Source organism: Pimephales promelas, chromosome 23 (assembly GCF_988280905.1).
Source record: "Pimephales promelas chromosome 23, fPimPro1.hap1.1, whole genome shotgun sequence".
Taxonomy (NCBI): Eukaryota; Metazoa; Chordata; class Actinopteri; order Cypriniformes; family Leuciscidae; genus Pimephales; species Pimephales promelas.
Window position 1 is genome coordinate 11,428,743 of NC_142791.1, and position 19,329 is coordinate 11,448,071.

Sequence of the window (19,329 nt, forward strand, 5' to 3'; positions counted from 1 at the left end):
GGCGTTGTGATGAGGAACGGAGGATAAAAGCTGGCCCGAGGATGGACCCACATCGGCTTCTGTAGAAGTGCGAGCGCGCTTCCGATTGGTCGAACGACCCAAAACAACTGGACTGACGTCACGCAAGGAAGGTGGCAACATGCGGTTCAAATGTGCAGACCGTGGTAAGTTTTACATTCACAAAAGGTATAATGGTCTGAAAGGATATCACGCATTTTCAAGGCTGACATGAAGGTTTGTTTTAAAACCTTACAAGGAGTTTCAAGCCGCAAAGCCATCAGAAATATGGACATTTACAAACAATTAAATTCCTCTTCTTTATTTTGATTACACCACGTATATTCTTCTTCCTCTTTCATATGTGAATATTTTTTCTTTAATATCTTTGATATTAATGTTATCCTTAACGTTGATCATATACAATAGGCTACTTGTTGTTACAAATGTTATTAATGTTTTATGATGATATGGAATTCTTTAAATTAAAACATATGTGGAACATCTATCTTTTGAAATGTTGCATGTATATGTTATGGAAATTAATGTTTTTTTAAGTTAAAAATTAAAGTTAAAATGTGCAGACATTCACTAATCTTGGCTATATACTCTTTGGAATATTTGGAAAGATTTTGTCTTCATTTATCATAATGATTTATAGACTTACTTTGACTTATATGAATACAATTTCAGGGTACTATAGCCTATAGTATACATCCATGTTTAAAAATTTTAAGCAGAGAAAAAGGGCAGATTATAAAGCACTTAATTATAAAGCACTTAAATAACTGATGGTTATAAATTCATCGTTTCTTTCTCTCTATTTCTATAGCTTGATAAAAGTCTTGACCAATATGGAGCAATAATTTAAACATTTCTATAGTTGTAATTTGTGGAAAAGATGCAAAACACTCTTTCTGGTGCATGTTAGATTTGTAGCCATGCACATTTTTAATAAAAAAAAATTTAAAAGTTGAAGGATTCAATAACTCACTCATAATTCACAAAAGACTTGGGCTGCATCTGAAATCACATACTCTCTTGAGTAATTACTTATTTTGAATAAGTATCAGTATTTGACCGCTAACTTATGTTCTATATAGTATAAATATGTGTGCAGTATTAATGTAATTTGGACATACTACATTTGCCATGTTGTCATTATCATGTGACCTACCAGCATCAGTTGCGTGGCAATTCAATTTCTTTTGGCTGCATCCAAAATCACATAGGCGAAAAACAGAATGTGACAAATGAAGTATGTCTGAAATGATGACCGGATGACCTACTGCCAGCTAAAAATTTGAAGAGTACATACGATGAACACTTTACTATCCCATGAGGCCACAGGAGATGATTTATGAATGAGTGCAGCAAAGAGAACTGACACTAGTTCCCATGACAATGACAACATGGTGAATGTAGTACATTCCATTCATACTTCACAAGGATATATAGAACATAATTTTTTTTTAGCGGTTGTGTAATAATTACTTATTCAAAACAAGTACCTACTCAAGAGAGTATGCTATTTTAAACGCAGCCATTCACAAATCCTCTCCTGTGGCCTCATGGGAAAGTAAAGTGTCTATATAATATGCACATTTCAGAATCCCGCCAGAAGTAAGTCATCCGGGTACTTTTTGCCTACACCTTTATCATTGAGAACCGTGAATTCTGACATTCTTCTTTTGTCACATCACATTGCGCAGTGTAGTGTCTACACTGGACACGGTGCAGCGCAGCATGACACGATGTGCACGACACTGTGTATGATTATTTTGTATATACTGTATATATGAAGAGTTCAGATGCAAAAGCCTTTAAATGCCATTTGAAATTTTCTTCTAGAATGGTCATTTTTATCAAGCTTGTATATTTAAGTTCAGTAATTTCACTTAAATGGCAATTAATAGGTAACTGTTACTGAACTTAAATATACAAGCTTGATAAAAATGATCATTTTAGAAGAAAATTTCAAATGGCACTTAGAGGCTTTTGCATCTGAACTCTTCATATAAATACACACACATGCATGTATATTTAATAAAAAAAATAATTTATATATAAAATATTTATATATAATATACATTATATATAAATCTATATATCCTATATTACATACATGAAAATATTTCTTAAAAATACAAGCATGTGTGTGTATTTATATATATATATATATATATAAATACACACACATGCTTGTATTTTTTCATGTATATATATATATATATATATATATATATAATAACACAGTGCACCCACATATTTTATGTAAACACAAACTTTTATTTTGGATGCGATTAATCCCGATTAATCGTTGACAGCCCTAGCATTTAGTGTTTAAAACTAAATCCACGGACCTGCTGCATATACTTGACTGAAGAAGTGTGAAAAGTTTTTGGCTGCTGTGACAGTAATTTCACCTATACTACACAAACTTGCATATTTATCACGAGATTGAATCCAGTTATTCATTAGTCAGCAATTTATTGATGCTTTCCTGTCCTATCATGAATTTTGTGACGCTTCCATAACACATTGTTCCCATATGACAGAGATTTAAGCGCTGTTTCTCTGGCATTTTCAAAGGCTCATAAACATGTGGCTTGGCTTGATACACAGTCTAATGGTCAAATGAAACCCAAATTTTAAACATAATTTTTACTGAAGCAATTGTATGGGCCTTTAGCCTTACACTTCCTATTTGAGCCAATGCAGATGAATGAAGTTATTTCATGGCAAGACCACCCTGATTGTAAAGCCTAAAGTGATTGGTTAGCCTGAACGTGTTGCGATTGGTCAGCTCAATGTGGCCGTTATCTGAATGGCTTGAGGAAACGGTTGGTGGAGTCCACTTAATTGTGGATTTGTCTGCACATTGACACTAAGTGTTTTAAAATCCACAGATGTGTGAAGGGATTTACAAATGCACAAGAAGAAATTCACCAATGCGTGCAGCGATTTACTGTACAAATGCACATAAAACAGTTCACAAATAAATGCCAGGCAGAGTTGTGTTTGTGACATAAAACACATTAGTAAAAATTGTAAAAATTACATTAGTAGCCTAATAATTATTTGTCGATCGCAATCTATTTATTTGTGAATTTGATACATTTTTATGAATTTCTTTACATTTGTTTGTGAATCTCAATGTATTTACTTGGAATAATGCAACAATTTTAACCCCATAATAAGAGTAGGCCTATGTGATTTCGGATGCAGCCATTCGCTTGTAATGATGTTACCTTCAGAAAGTATCTGAATGAATTGTTTTAGTGAACCGATTCAAAAGATCCGATTCACTGGGATGAATAAAAATCGCCATTAGTCACAGTAGTAACAGTAACCGTGCATCTGACCACCTGGTTTAATCGCGAGACGGACATTTTAAACAGCATGACACAAATTGAGTGAAAGTAAACACGTGTATTATCAACAATTTCCCGACAAAGGCAAACTGATTCATTTTCTTAAACAGCGGGTTCCTATTCATTAAGTCTATCATAATTAAATCTAAATGAACGGTGCACTGTCGTTTAATGTAAGTTTATGCCGTTATTATACCATTCGTCTGCCCAAACCAAACGTTGTCTATAGATCCAGTGAGAATCAGTCCGCTTATGTAGGCCTAAAGCCATAATTTTGAATCTCAGCACTCGTGAAAGAGTCGCTGCAGTGTTACTGCAGTCAGTGTGAGTGCACGTCACCTCGCAGCGTCAGCAGCCTCTGAGAACCGTTTGTTATTGTTGTATCGGCTCTTGCCAACTTGCATCTTTATGAAGCGAGATCACAGGACTGCTGTCAGTCAAATCACCACCTGCTCACACAGACGGGCATCACGGAGGCATAGTTTGAAAGAAAGGAAAATACAGGATCTGTTCGGAAAAGAGATCGATTTGTATAAGTGAAACTGCATGTTTCAACCCATGCCATTCAAAGAGATGTGATGGTTCTGTGTAGCGTACTGCTGAATTTTCCCAAAGGAAACGAGTTTCTTGTCAGTTTTAAATCAGTTATGTATCGTGTTTACATTTTTATTTTATTCCAAAAATGGATGAAACAATTACTATTTTAATTTTGTTTTAACTATTCCCTTTCATTTGCTACACTACAAGTATGTATGTCAATACATTAAATACATAAATATATAACAACAATTAATATACAGGTGTGTAATGTATTACAGTATACTACTCTTTCTCGTTCAACTGTGACTACACGTGCGTACCTTCACGGCCACCGTAGTTACAGATGTTACAACCGGCTAGCGTACGATTACGCTGTCTTTCATTCATTAAATACACTAGACACACAATACAGCCGGTGAAATATCCCAATGATTCAGAACGTGCATAGAAATGGTTCGAGATAAACAGGGTTATCTGGTCATTGCCGTTGACCGAAGCCGATGCGAGGCTGTTTATTGACGAAGCAATCATTCATCAGCTCGCCGTGCTTTGTTAGAGAGAAATGCTTCTCGTGTCCAAAAAATCAGCTCTTACAGTTGATAGATGGTGAATTCGGGCAGCGACGAATGATTCTATCGATTGAATCGATTGGTTTGCATGGCATTATGCGAGAACCTGAATTCAGCTGATGTTTACGCATGTGGAGAGTGAACAATGAGGAGAAAGAAAGGACAGTCAGCATCCTTACATCATGTGGATCCCTCGGGTAGGCTGTTAAGTTTGACAGTATGCACTTGAGATAAGAGCCTGTTCATTCGCTTCCAAAATGAATGATGGTGATTTAATAATGTTTTATTTAATGTGACTGGTGGTCATCCTTCAATGGTTAAATAAAAGACCATACAATTTGTGCATCTTAGCAATCATAAATAGATGCAAATGAATGCAAATATTCGTCATCGCCTTATATTTATTGATCTATATTTATATAACATCTCTATCTATCTATTTATCTATTTATCTATCTATCTATCTATCTATCTATCTATCTATCTATCTATCTATCTATCTATCTATCTATCTATCTATCTTGTATATAAGTTATGTATAAGTGTTATATATTTATATAACATAAATATAATAATATATACACACATGTTATGTAAACAGACTTTTTATGTTAGATGCTCAATTAGCCTATTTTTGTGGAAAAAAGTGGGATGTTTTTGAAATACCCAAAAAGTGAATAAATGGATTATAACTAATCATATAACTAACAATGCATGAATATAATTTAGTATAAAATCCACTAAAAATACAAAAACATTATCAAACTAAATAGTACAATCGTTTCATTGAAAGAAAAAAAAAGGTCATTTTTGACCAACATTCAAATAGAACCAGAGGGTTAAAAATTATTTTTTAAATCTTTATATATATATATATATATATATATATATATATATATATATATATATATATATATATATATATATTTATTAATTATTCAAGACTGAGTTTTCACTCTTATGCCTTGTCCTTTCCTCATTGGGAAGCTCTCATACTTTTGTATCTATATTTCAACAGATTACCTCTGTACCTCTCACTGGTTTCATATGGATTACATAATTAAATTTGATTTTGAATTGGTGGTTCATTTCAATTTTACATTTCAAGCTTTCTATAGATATAATTCTTATCCTGACTGAGGCACGTATACACTAAGTTTTGATTCATTTTTGTGATGTGCTCCACAAAGGAGAAAAATCCCAGTATGCCAGAATTACACCCTGATTTTAGAACAATGTGCAACTCAGCCAGGTGTGCCAAAACGCTTATTAGATACTTCAATATTTCATACAAAATAATCACAGAACGCAATAGCACAGCATGCTTCAACATAAAAAAGCCACCGGGGATATAAATAATTCAGCACAGGCAGGGATATTGAGACCAAAGGGGGAAAATCCCTCCACTAGCCCAGCAAATCGCAACCTATTATATCACATGGCTGGAAAAGGCTCTCAGCCAATTAGATTTGAGAACCAGAAAGTGTTGTGTGTGTGTGTATATATTCATACATGCTCTGGATAATAGAGCAGTGTTGTCTTGCTACAGTAATAAGCCTCTCAAGGGCATGCATTGTGATTTTGCCACAGTTAAATGAAATGCTTAATTCCAACAGAGCCAGACACTATCATTCCAGAGACTCCTGAAACCAAACGTCCATCAAGATCATCTTTCTCCACTGCCCTTTCTGACTCTGACTCGGATATTGAGATATCAGGCAGTTCCGTGATGCCAGTCAGGTCAGTCCTCAAATTCAGTATTTGTGCTTGAGGCATTGTAAATATAAATGACATAATATAAAGCACCCTCTCAACAAAAAAATGTTTGTAATTTTTACAGACACTAAAAAAAAAACACCATTATCGAGATTAACTGATTATGCTAATAGCTTTTATGCTTTATTCTGTATGCTTTATACTTCGATATCAAGGCAAGTAGAGCGTAAGAAAAAAGCATCATCGTCTGAGGATGAACTATCACTGTCTGATGAGGAGGAAGTAACTGTAGTGAAGATAGAGAGAAGACTGAAGCACAACAGAACAACAAGATCTACCTCACAAGCTCCACCAACACAACAGAAGGGGTCGCAAATGGTAAAAACAAGCATTTTCTTGACCCAGTGTGACAATTAGGTGCATCCCAGCCATTGTTTGGGTTGCATGGCAATAATCATCTCACTGACGTTTTAGGTGACCAATAGCGCACACCCCTCCCCCCTGAAGACATCCAGGATAGCAGGTACAGATGAGCAGAGTCACTCCATCAATCTAAACTGCTCCCATGGTGTGTCTGAGGTGAAGATGCTGCTGTTGCTGAGCTTTGTTGACATGCTCTCCTTTCCAGCGTCCGATTCGGCCCAGGAGAGGAGACAGCAGCAGATGTGTGGCGCTTCCCAGGAAAGCGACAGCAGAAAGAGGCGGGCTTCTGAGGTGAACTCACACACAGTCATTGGAATAACGTGGGCCGCTCCCTCTCTGATCCTCTCAATACTGACAGCAAGGAGTTTTGTGCCTCTGCAAACACACCAAGGCTAAATTGAAGAGAGTGTCCCGATCAAGGACACCAACAGAATGTTTTTCTGTGACTGCCATGTTACGGTTTGTCCCTTTTCAAGATGATGTATTAGTCTATTAGTCATTGGCGAGGGTGTGTGCGTTCACACTAGGCTTATGGAGCGCTCCAGAGATGACTTAGTTTTGAAGGCCAACCCAGACGTTCGCATCAGCCTGGTTCCCTCGACAAAAACCCAATATGATTTTTCCTTTGGCCTTTGAATTGAAGAATATAAGCTCTGATATCAACAAAAGTTTACGATTCTTACATGTTTTGTTCATGGTAATCTTTACCAATAAGCTTTTGAAGCCTAAATACAATCAGCAGAAGTAAGAAGCTAAATATAGGTTATAATTAGGGCTGTCAAAGGATTAATCGTGATTAATCGCATCCAAAATAAAAGTTTTTGTTTACATATATGTGGGTTCATTGTGTATAATTATTTTGTATATATAAATACACACAGATGCATGTATATTTAAGAAAAAAATAGTATTTATATATAAAATATATATAAAAATATATACAGTATATACATAAAAATATTTCTTAAATATAAACAAGCATGTGTGTATATACTGTATATCTACTGTATATAGTTTTATATATTTTTTATAAATACTATTTTTTTCTTAAATATACATGCATCTGTGTGTTTTTATATATACTTTGGATGCGATTAATCACGATTAATCATTTGACAGCTCTAGTTATAATCAGAACAACACTATTGTCTCATGACTTAAACATCACCAAGTTTATAACAACACTTTCAGTTTAACCCTCTGGTACTGTTCGCATGCTGGTACATTTTTTCAATGAAATGATTGTACTATATTTTAGATTTGTATTTTTAGGGGATTTAATGTAATAAATGATATTTATGCAGTAGTTATAAATCCATTTATTCACTTTTTGAGCATAGAACTGAGTCATAAATCTGTAATGCTTTGAAGCACAAACTTAAGTTTTTAAAGAAGACATTTGGCAGATTATTGTTGAAGTGAAAAAAGTAAAAAAAAAAAGTGAACTTGAAAACAATTATACAATTTTACATTTATTGTTATGAAAAATGCACACCATTTTTTATTTTATTTTTTATATGAAATATATATTTACCAAAACATGTTTTACTCTAAAAATGAGAGAAAGTCAAAGCTAAAGAAATAAATCTAAACAAGCTGTGTTCCAAATTTGAGGTTGATATCTGAAAAGAATAGCTTTCAGTAAGAATCTGTTTGTGCGCAGTACCAAACGTTTCCACTAGATGAAATTCGTCATTACTTATTGACGCGAACAATACAAGTGTGACTATTTTTTTCAGTACCATTTAGCCTTTTTGAATTATGCCCATGATATACGTGTTCACACAGTAGGTGCCAAAACCTGTACCAAATTTCGATTCCAATAAAGTAAAAAATGTATGTAAAGATGTAAAATTTTAAGTTAAAAAACGACCGAACAGAAACATATTCCCTGAAAGTTAAGTTAAAATAGTGTGCAAGATTTCCGTTATAAACTCAACGAGGCTGTGAAAACGGACTAGTGAGCAGACGAGTTTATCTGTTCGACGTGATGATGTCTTGAAAACATCTGTAGTCTCATTTAGACACTTGTTAGCAAGTAAAAAAACGTACACAAGTAAAAGCTTTAAAAATATCACAAGGGGGAATGTATGTAAAATGAAATGCCTGTCAAAACATCTAAAACATCAAAATATCTTAAGTTTGTGTTAATCACAGACCTTATTTCAAACTGAACCAAAAATCCGTTCATTGAAATGAAAGTGCTAAAATCAAATGCGAACTCTTTTCCGGGGTTTGGCCTACCAAAAAAAACAATCATCCTTGCAGTATTCAGGGAAGTGGGCCACAACAGTGTTTCATGTCTCATTAGATGGATAATTCAGAGGAAGAGGAGCCTGAGCCAGGATCTAAAGATCAGGAACGTATGCTGAGAAAACTCCAGAGGAAGTTCCCTCATCTGAACAAGAATGTAAGTCATCACTGACAGAAGCTGGCCATTTTGGTATGTACACCAGATATTTGTTTGAGCTTGAGGGCTAAAGTTGAAGTGTGTGATTTCACACAGGAACTCAGGGATGTGCTTCAGGAACACAGCTGGCTTATTGAGGATGCCTTGGAAACACTACGAATGTTCTCCGATCTTGGTGAGGTTTGATAGGATATTTATTGTGTATAGCTTTAAAATCGCAATTGACATTAGTATTATTTTGGACTGGTTTCATAGTATTTCAAAAGCAGTTTGACAGTAGTAACACAGTTCTCATGAAACAAAAGCCAATGGACTCTTTACTATCCCATGAGGCCACTGTAAAGGAGTCGTCATAGTTCTAAATAGCAAAGAATGGTGTTACTGACATCTAGATCACAAAAATGATGACATGGTGGAAGTAGTATGTTTGCATAAAGCAACAGCGTAAATCATAACTGCCCAATGTTACTGAATGAACTGTCGACCCAGGATGAGCTTGTTGCACTGTGAAGTTTTGGGAGTGTTGATGGACTCGATCGACTCCATCTATGTTTTTGATCATCGTTCTGAATCCGATCTGGGTAGTCTTTGACAAAAACCCCTTTTTTCTCAGCTTCTTGCTCAAAATGTTTATTTTTTGTATGAAACTTACCCATATTCAAGTCTTAATAGAAAGAATTCATGAAATTGATTGGGTTTAAAACTGTAATTTTGGTGCTCCAAATTTGCAGGTATGATGTAAAAACCGAGCATTTTTTTGTGTGCAAATTTTACACAGGTGAAGTGTATATTTTTTTTAATTTGTGCCTCTAGTGACACCAAATGGAATTGCAATATATACATATTTATTAAAATACTTTTATTGATTAAATATGTTTATTTTAAAATTATTTATGAATCATTTATATTAATTTATTTTACAGTTTGTTCCTGGCTCTTCCTAAACGACGGCTATAACTGTTCTTGAACTGTGTACTGGCATGTCTTACGGCAGTAGCATCACAGGAAAAAAAAAATGTTTAATTAAAAATGAAAGATTCGACCTAAAATGTCAACATATGGCCTTCCAGAAAAAGATTCTCATGTAAAATTTAAAGTCTCAGCTAGACTTTGTTTAGACTGGTGCTTTTAATAGCATACATTTAACTGCTAGTTGCTTTGCAATTACAATTCTAATTGAATTCAAATACGATAGCATATGACAACAAAGATTCAACGTAAGTGTCATAATTGTCCTAAAGCTTACATTCTTTCTGTACGTTTAGTGGTTGAGTCTGAGGATGATGCCTCTCAAGTATCCACTGCTGCCAAACGCACCAGACGGGTCGCAAATACCCGCCAACAAGCTCAGGTTCCCCAACTTTCCAGCCCACCCCAACCGAAACCACGCAGACCTCTTGACGGGACCAAAACACCTCAGAGGAGTGCAAAGCAGTCGGTAGTCCCAAAAAACGTATATGTGAGCTCGTCTGAGGAGTGCAGTGACTCTGAGGCCTCTATGGTGAATGTATTACTGGACTCTGACTCTGACCAATCAGAGGAGTCTCTATCCAAACTCAAATCAGAGATCCTCAGCTTCTTTCAGACCGCTTCTGCGGATGAGCTCACTCTCATTGCAGGATGCTCCTTGAAGAAGGCTCAGAAAATCACAGAGCTGAGACCCTTTAAAAGGTGGAAAGACCTGGTGAGAGAACTGTGCATTTTGCTTTCTGTTTATAACCACAAGAACATTTTGGCCATGATCCAAGAGCAACACTTTTACACATCTCTTTCTCAGGATGATGCCATGCACAGAGGAAATGGTCTCTCCATCGAGCTGCTGGCAGGATGTCGGGAGGTTCTGAAGGAAAGGGAAGTTGTGAAAGGTCTCATGAGCAAGTGTGAGGAGATATCTGTAAAACTGATCCAAGACGTCACCCAAATGATGAACAATGGCCCGGGCTCTATGAGCCAGCCCCAGATCCTCACTAGCACGTAAGATTTAACATCATAGATTGTGTTGTCGAGTGATTGATTCCTAATTTTTTATATTTTTGTCTAGATTCCAGTTGAAACCGTACCAGCTGATTGGACTGAACTGGCTGGCTTTACTACATCAGAACAAACTTAGTGGAATCCTTGCGGATGAGATGGTAATGGAATAATAGTCCTTTTTATAAATGTTTAGTGATATTATGAATATGATCTCAATGTTCATTACACGGCAAGGACTGCACATTTAGTCACTAGGATGTACTTTCTTAATTTAGGGTTTGGGGAAGACCATCCAGGCCATCTCGTTCCTGGCATACCTCTATCAGGAAGGGAACCATGGGCCTCATCTGATCACCGTTCCTGCTTCTACACTTGGTGAACAGAGCAATGCGCATCTAAATAACCATCAGCATAAAACATCCAACCATCTGAAGCATCTTAATTTGTTGTTACTTTTACAGATAATTGGGTTCGGGAACTGAAACTTTGGTGCCCCAGTTTCAAAGTGCTTGTATATTATGGTAAAACCAAGGATCTTTTTGCAAATTTTTTACGCATGATTTTTTTTGTTCTTCACTAAACACACAAAATAATTATATATATATATATATATATATATATATATATATATATATATATGTGTACTGTATATATATATATTTATGTGTGTACTGTATATATTAGTGCTGAAATAATCACTGAAATAATTTGTGATATGCAAAGTGATATGGAACTGTAATAGGGTCAACTGTAGTATACATTATACCGCAGGGCTGAATGCTTAAATCTGAATGATTTAACGAACGTTCTAAGGTCATTTTCAGGGAAACGCACAGCTGAAGTAGGTCCTATCAGGTCTTGACCACATTACGGTTCCATATCACTTCGGCAAATGATTTCAGTTATTTCAAATGTCCTTACAAACTACAACAGCAAAAGAACCTAAACCCGCAATGACACTGACCTAGGAAATAAATATAGTAAACAATAGGATAAAAACAACACACTATGTCCATGTTTTTTGCCACCAAATTCCATTTTATTATGTACGAAAAGCACGTAGGCTACTCTTTCTCCCGCTTTCCCTCTCAAACACACAAACATAGGCCTAAAGTATGGACACACACTCACACAGAAACGTGTTGACAGCGCTGCTCTGATGATTTTATCAGTAAAATAGATTAAAATCAATTCTCACTAGCAAGGTAATAACGACGCTATTCTTGGAACAGATAAACTTACAGTTTCGCCGTTAGTAGAGACGCTGCTGCCTGAACACTGTTTAAAGATGCACAGATTCAGGTAATCGCATGTGCTTAATCTCTCTCTCTCTCTCTCACTCACTCTAACTGCATTAGTCTGCTATTCGTGGCTCAAGAGTCCATTACTAGCTCTAAAATGACGTTTTGTTATTAAGTAGCAACTGAGGCTTGGAATTAGATGGGTAAGAAATTAATCCTACACACAAGAGTGTTTTCAGGACAATTGCCTGACAAATGTCTTGAAATACATAATCTGAACAATGTTTTGAGGTGTGGTAACTGTATAAGCAGAATAATTGACTCTGCACCACCGGTCGTTGGGCCGTTGTCAATTATTCCTTATATACGCATTTAAATATAGCCTACATGAACCTACCAATGGTCGCCTCACACTCACATAGTTTGGTTGAGCCAATGCTGCTGTGTTTGGCTCATTCGTATGCTTTGATAGCGCTACAGTGTATACACTTTTGTGGGAGAAAGCAACCTACAAAAAGCTTCATTTACATGTTAAACTGTAAAAGGAAATGTTTTATCATGAATAAATTACACACTTAACTTTTAATGTAACATTTCAAAGAAAATGTTGGTGTCAATCTAACTGATTTATTTCGGTAGGGTCTGCTGAGGATCGCAAGTATATGCGCTATGAGATCCTGAATCAAATAGTGGATTACAACATCATTGTCTCCACGTGAGTATCGAAGTTCAAGCTCTCAAGATTGCCCTGAACCCTTGAAGAAAGAGTCGAGGCGTCATATCCTTCATCGACCACCTGCATGCAAATCCGAGAAGGGTACCGAGCATCAGGCGTCTGGGGAAATATGTATCTTTTGAACTTTGTTACACACACAGAACCACAAGCCGTGAAGCTAGCATAGAAAAAGCACCCTTGTTAAAGACATAATAATGATGAAATACTCAGCGTTTGAGTGAACGTGAAAAGGTCCAAGTAAAATGACCCTGTCCCATTCATTATTTATGGTAATGAAACATGGCTGTGCCTCATGTCCTGCCCCTTAATACCTCAGCTCATTAAATGGTCTCTTGTGCACAGTTACAACCTGGCTATTGGAAATAACAGTGACCGCAGCCTGTTCTGCAAGCTCAAGCTGGAGTATGCCGTGTTCGACGAAGGCCACTTGCTAAAGAACATGAACTCGCTGCGCTACCGACACCTCATGGCCATCAACGTAAGATCCCTATAAGTCGCATGTATAGCTGTCGTCCATAGCAACGTGTCAGTGGTCATTAAGAATAAATGCCTTGAGCTCTATTACAGCCACATGTCTGTTTTTGTAAAGTAGCAGGACTGTGTGCGGCCCAGATGGGGTTAAACTGCCTTTGCCCCCTCAGGCACTCAGGTTTCTCCTCCGTTTGTGTCCCTCCAGGCCAAATATCGACTGCTGCTCACTGGGACCCCACTGCAAAACAACCTACTCGAGCTCATGTCCCTGCTCAACTTCATCATGCCCAGCATGTTCTCCAGCAGCACTTCACAGATCTCCAAGATGTTCTCCATGGTACAACTTGCACACACCTAAATGTCTTAGCAACACTGTAGCAGCCACCCAGCCATTCTCTAGAGCAGTGTTTCCCAACCCTGTTCCTGGTGGCACACCAACACTGCGTGTTTTCTTTGTCTCCCTAATCAAACACACCCGATTCAACCCATCAGCTCATTAACCCACCTGATTATGAGCTGATGGGTTGAATCAGGTGTGTTTAATAAGGGAGACAAAGAATACACGCAGTGTTGGTGTGCAGCCAGGAACAGGGTTGGGAAACACTGCAGAGAAAGCACACAGAACACCTTAAGCCTAGTTCACACTACATGATTTCAAAACATCGGGCTGAACTGTGCAGTTCACACTACATGACTTGCTCTCTGTGAAATCAGGAGTGTTCAAGTTGTTGAGCCGTTCACACCAAACGACACATCATGATTGATCCGCAACTGGAGCTGACGCACTACAGGATTTGACAACAACTCTGTCACCAAACGATTCAATCTCATCTACAAGCGTTCGCAGGGATACGGCCCTGATCTTAATGTCCTCAACAGTAAAGTCTAGAATTAATAAAGAAAATGCATTATTCATTAATTCTCAGTTATGCACCCCCACTAATTCTTTTGTTTTGATTCTCTGTTTCAAGCTAAATATGACAATTAAATCCTTGAACTGAATATCCTCTTACTTCACAATATAATATATCACAACAAACAGAATTACAGTAAGATTTAATGTACATTTCCAATAACATTTTGCTCACTGTTTGAGGGCGTTTGTGATTTCTGTCCACCTTTTCTCTTTCTGGATGCGGTTGTGGTACATCTCATGTCCAACATCATAAAGGCATTCATGCTCCTGACACAGTTCGATTCAATTTTGATCTAAATCTTGAGTCCATTGCTTTCTTGACATGTTGCTGATCTTTCTGCAAACTCCTATTGGACGTGTTTCTTCGAAAATTGCGCATTTCGCGTATTTACCCGGTGACCTCAACCCATACCTTGCTCTGATTGGCTCTAGCTCATGACATCACTGAGATTGAGTCGCGGGACAGCTCTGGATATCTAGCATGCTAGATATTTTTCTGAGCTCGGTGACCTGTCTGCGAGCTGTCTTTGATGCGTTGTTGGCTCTTTCATACTAACAGATTGGCGAGCGTTAATCGTCCGCTAATCGCCCGCGATTTGCACGCGATAACACCCTGACTTGTCGGTGACTCAACGATTTGCAAATCGGGCTTAAATCGGGCTTAAAATCATGTAGTGTGAACTAGGCTCTAGCAACACCCAAGCAACTACCCAGCCATTCTCTAGAGAAAGCACACAGAACACCTTAGCAACACCCTAGCAACCACCCAGCCATTCTCCAAAGCACCCAGAACACTTTAGCAACACCCTAGCAACCACCCAACCATTCTCCAGAGAAAGCACACAGAACACCTTAGCAGCACCATAGCAACCACCCAGCCATTCTCCAAATCACACAAAACACCTTAGCAACACCCTAGCAACCACCCAGCCATTCTCCAAAGCACCCAGAACACCTTAGCAACACCCAAGCTACCACCCTGCCATTCTCTAGAGAAAGCATCCAGAACACCTTAGCAACACCCTAGCAACCACCCAACCATTCTCTAGAGAATGCACCCAGAACACATTAGCAATACCCTAGCAGCCGCCTAGCCATGAATTAGAAAAAAAGCACCCAGAACACCTTAGCAACCACCTAGCCATGACCTAGAAAGCATCCACAACACTTTTCCCTGCCTAGAGACACCCTAGCATCAAGACCAGCACTATTTCAATCGTCCTCAGTAAATGTAAAATTTAGTTCCAGATATTTCTTTAATCTGTGTCCACCAGAAATCTTCAGAGGAGCAGAGCAGTTTTGAGAGGGACAGGATCACCCAGGCCAAGCTTATCATGAAACCCTTCATTCTCAGACGTGTGAAGAGCGAGGTACATCAGCATGCATGGTCCATAAGCATTTAGCATAATGGAATGCATCCCAATGTGGAAATCTGTTGGACAACATTTCAAATGCATTATTCAGTCTCACAAGCGGATAAGGCACTTTGCTTGTCATGTTGACCCTCTGTGACTCTAGGGCACTCGAGGGGTTCACTGACAGATGATGATGTGCCCGACAGGTCCTGAAGCAGTTGCCTGCCAAAGAGGAGCAGGTTGAATTTTGTGCCATGTCCGAGAGGCAGCAGGAACTCTATGACGCTCTTTTCCACAAACTGAAGCGCTCCAGTAACAGAGAAAGTATGTATTTGAGGGAGATATTGTTGAAAAATGAACTGGCTTCAGTATACAGTATGCGAATCAGAGTTTATTAACCATGTCTTTCTGCAGGACGTGAGCTGACCAATGTGATGATGCAGCTGAGAAAGATGTCCAACCATCCGCTCCTTCACCGGCAGCATTATACCACAGAAAAACTCAAAGCCATGAGCAAACTCATGCTCAAGGTCGGAAATATTTTCATACCAAGTTGAATGAATAAATTCTAATTTTTTTATGATTATACATCAACAAAAACAACTATTGAAGAATAATAAAAATATTTTTATTTTTTTTAAAAATTAAAAATACTATGTATTATTAATATTATGATCATTATTGGCCACAAACAGCTGTGTGGACAATAATTACAATAATACATTAATTCTATCAATTCTTTAATTCTCATTATTATCAAGAATAATAAAATATTTAATAAAAAAACTAATATTTGTATTAGTATAGGTCATAACAGATATATTGATCAGTCTTTGTGTTTCATAAAGAACTGCAGCAGGGAATAAGCACAATTAGGGCAGATCTATAACATCTTGTATTGTTACATGTGCATCATCATCTGAAGAGTCTCTGTGCTTTACCATTAACTGGCTGAAACATTCCAGGAGCCGAGTCACCGTGACGCAGATCCCGCTCTCGTCAAAGAGGACATGGAGGTGCTCTCTGACTTCGAGTTACACCGCCTCTGTCAGCAGTATTCTGCACTGCAGGAATACCAACTCGACACAGAAATACTGCTGGACTCGGGGAAGCTCAGCCTCCTCGCACAGCTGCTGAACTCCCTGAAGGAGAAGGTTGGGGGAAAACAGATTCCGGTTTATGTTCCAGAGACCAAATTACATTTTTAATTAGCCTTTAGAGTATAATGAAAGTTATTATACTCTACCTGTGCAGAGAAATGCACTTCCATATTACACCATACTGCATATGAACTATATAAGTACGTATATACTTGTAAAGCCCACTGTAGTCATCATCATATTCCAAACCAGTATGACTTTCTTTCGTCTGTGGAATGCAAAAGCAGATATTTACCAGAATGTTCATGCTGCTTTTTTCCATACAATGAATTTTGTCCTCTTATCTCTCTCTGTTACCCCCAGGGTGATCGAGTGGTGCTGTTTAGCCAGTTCACAATGATGCTTGACATTTTGGAGGTGTTCCTGAGACACCATAAGCAGAGATACATCCGGCTGGACGGTTCAACACCCATGAGTGACAGGTAAACGCACTATTATGTTCAGTGTTGCTCAGTAAAGGAGTCGTGAGAATCCACTCTTCAAATCATCATGTATGTCCTTCTGGAATCGGCTCAAGCCCAGACTCATGACAGGAATGAGTGACAGCGGTGATGTTGGCAGTGTGTGATGAGGTGGACCTGATGTTTATTGTGTCTTGTCACAGCTGTCGTAAATCAAGGACGGTGTCTCCTTCACTGACACTCAGGTTCTCCATCCGTGTCCTTGAAGACATTGTCTATCTTAATTTCATGGTTTTGTTGTGTGAAACTTGTTTGAGCAGAGCAAACCAATCACAGCAGAGTAGACCAAGCACAACAGACTGGTTGATCTGGCCAATCAGAGCAGAGTAGACCAAGCACAACAGACTGGGATATCTAACCAATCAGAGCAGAGTAGACCAAGCACAACAGACTGGGTGATCTGACCAATCAGAGCAGAGTAGACCAAGCACAACAGACTGGGTGATCTGACCAATCAGAGCACAGTTGACCAATCATGACCAATCAGAGCACAGTTTACCAATCACGACAGATTGGGTGATCAGACCAATCAGAGCACAGTAGACCAATCACGACAGACTGGGTGATCTGACCAATTAGAGCAGACCAATCACAACAGACTGGGTGATCTGACTAATCAGATCAGAGCAGACCAATCACACCAGACTGATTGATCTGGCCAATCAGAGCAGAGTAGACCAAGCACAACAGACTGGGATATCTAACCAATCAGAGCACAGTAGACCAATCACGACAGACTGAGTGATCTGACCAATCAGAGCAGATCAGACAAATGACAATAGACTGGGATATTTAACCCATCAGAGGAGAACAGGCTCTCGGAAGAAAGGGTTTTAGAGAGACAAATCCTTTATCGAACCATTTCAGACAGTGAGAAAATATGCTGTAATGTATATGATGACAAAATTAACGTTTTTTTGGACCAGGGATGTATGTAAACCTCTAAAACTAAATTAAGAACATTTAAAACAGCATAACAGGGGCAGTTTACATTATACCAGATATGAATATAACATTAATATAACAAATAGCTGATGTAAAGGGGAAAAATTACAATAATGAGTGACCAACCACACTTCTGTTTTATTCATATAGATCACTGTCCTGCTCCACCACCATTGTTTTCTTGGCCAAAGCACTTAAACCCCATTATCCATAGTAACCATTAGCATGCTTTAAATCACTTGTAAATCAAAGTGTTTTCTAAATGCCAATTAAGTAAATGGTCAGTAACTGTAAATCTGACTGGGCTTTTACAGAATTGGGCTGATTGACCAGTTCAACACAGACCAGGACATATTTGTGTTCCTGCTCTCCACCAGAGCTGGAGGGCTGGGCATTAACCTGACTTCTGCCAATGTGGTCATCCTTCACGATATCGACTGCAACCCTTACAATGACAAACAGGCAGAGGGCCGCTGCCACCGGGTGGGACAAACCAAGTAAGAGACAGTGCACATGTGTGTCCCACAGTAGTTTTTCCTGTTGTTTCACTAGCGTTTTGTCCTCGTGCTTTTATATCTGAGTGCATGTGTCCCATTAAAGGACCGTGAAGGTGATCAAGCTGATAAGTAAGGACTCTATAGAGGACGCCATGCTTCGAATTGGAGAAAGAAAACTCAAACTAGAGCAGCACATGACTGCAACTTCAACTGAGGGTGAGAATACTTAAATGAAACTCGCAGGGATTTTCATCTGTGTTTTGTTTGTAAAATGAATACGTTTGGTTCTTCCAGATGAAGAGGACACCTTACCTGATGATATGACCTCGCTGCTCAAAGCTTCTCTTGGACTCTGAAATCTGGCTCAGACACCGTGACACTTGACTGAATCTGAAAGAAAAAAAGAACTTTACCACATTTAAGTTTTGCATTTTCCTACAACACCTGAAAAAATGTGAGATTCAAATGAGCAGATGTTTACTTTTCTACTGTACTTGGCAAAAATACTGTAATGTGTTTGTGTTTGTGGAGTTTTATATCTGCA

The 19,329-nt window shown here is 38.1% G+C and overlaps 1 protein-coding gene across 2 annotated transcripts; it reads left to right on the plus strand.

Moving 5' to 3' along the window:
• Positions 1 to 45: 45 nt before the first annotated feature.
• smarcad1b (SNF2 related chromatin remodeling ATPase with DExD box 1b) lies at positions 46 to 19,165 on the plus strand. 2 transcript variants are annotated; one of them, XM_039677201.2, is made up of 23 exons: positions 46 to 164; positions 6,097 to 6,220; positions 6,412 to 6,574; positions 6,671 to 6,719; positions 6,825 to 6,910; positions 8,931 to 9,029; positions 9,126 to 9,204; positions 10,295 to 10,713; positions 10,807 to 11,003; positions 11,071 to 11,161; positions 11,279 to 11,378; positions 11,465 to 11,524; positions 12,884 to 12,959; positions 13,323 to 13,458; positions 13,657 to 13,788; positions 15,642 to 15,737; positions 15,929 to 16,046; positions 16,137 to 16,252; positions 16,688 to 16,876; positions 17,186 to 17,304; positions 18,603 to 18,785; positions 18,889 to 19,001; positions 19,080 to 19,165. In XM_039677201.2, exons 1-23 carry the CDS (start codon positions 140 to 142, stop codon positions 19,139 to 19,141), a joined length of 2,832 nt encoding a protein of 943 aa, XP_039533135.2. In that variant the 5' UTR covers positions 46 to 139; the 3' UTR covers positions 19,142 to 19,165. The 2 variants fall into 2 exon arrangements, with proteins under 2 accessions (XP_039533135.2, XP_039533132.2); XM_039677198.2 differs by lacking the exon at positions 46 to 164 and adding an exon at positions 4,223 to 4,677.
• Positions 19,166 to 19,329: the final 164 nt, after the last annotated feature.

Bases quoted from the DNA above. Each gene is read 5' to 3' on its own strand.
- smarcad1b (XM_039677198.2), top strand. From the start codon at position 4,626: ATGAGGAGAAAGAAAGGACAGTCAGCATCCTTACATCATGTGGATCCC. The intron at 6,911-8,930 runs GTGAACTCACAC...ATGTCTCATTAG, and splicing joins GAAAGAGGCGGGCTTCTGAG to ATGGATAATTCAGAGGAAGA. The intron at 16,877-17,185 runs GTTGGGGGAAAA...TGTTACCCCCAG, and splicing joins TGAACTCCCTGAAGGAGAAG to GGTGATCGAGTGGTGCTGTT.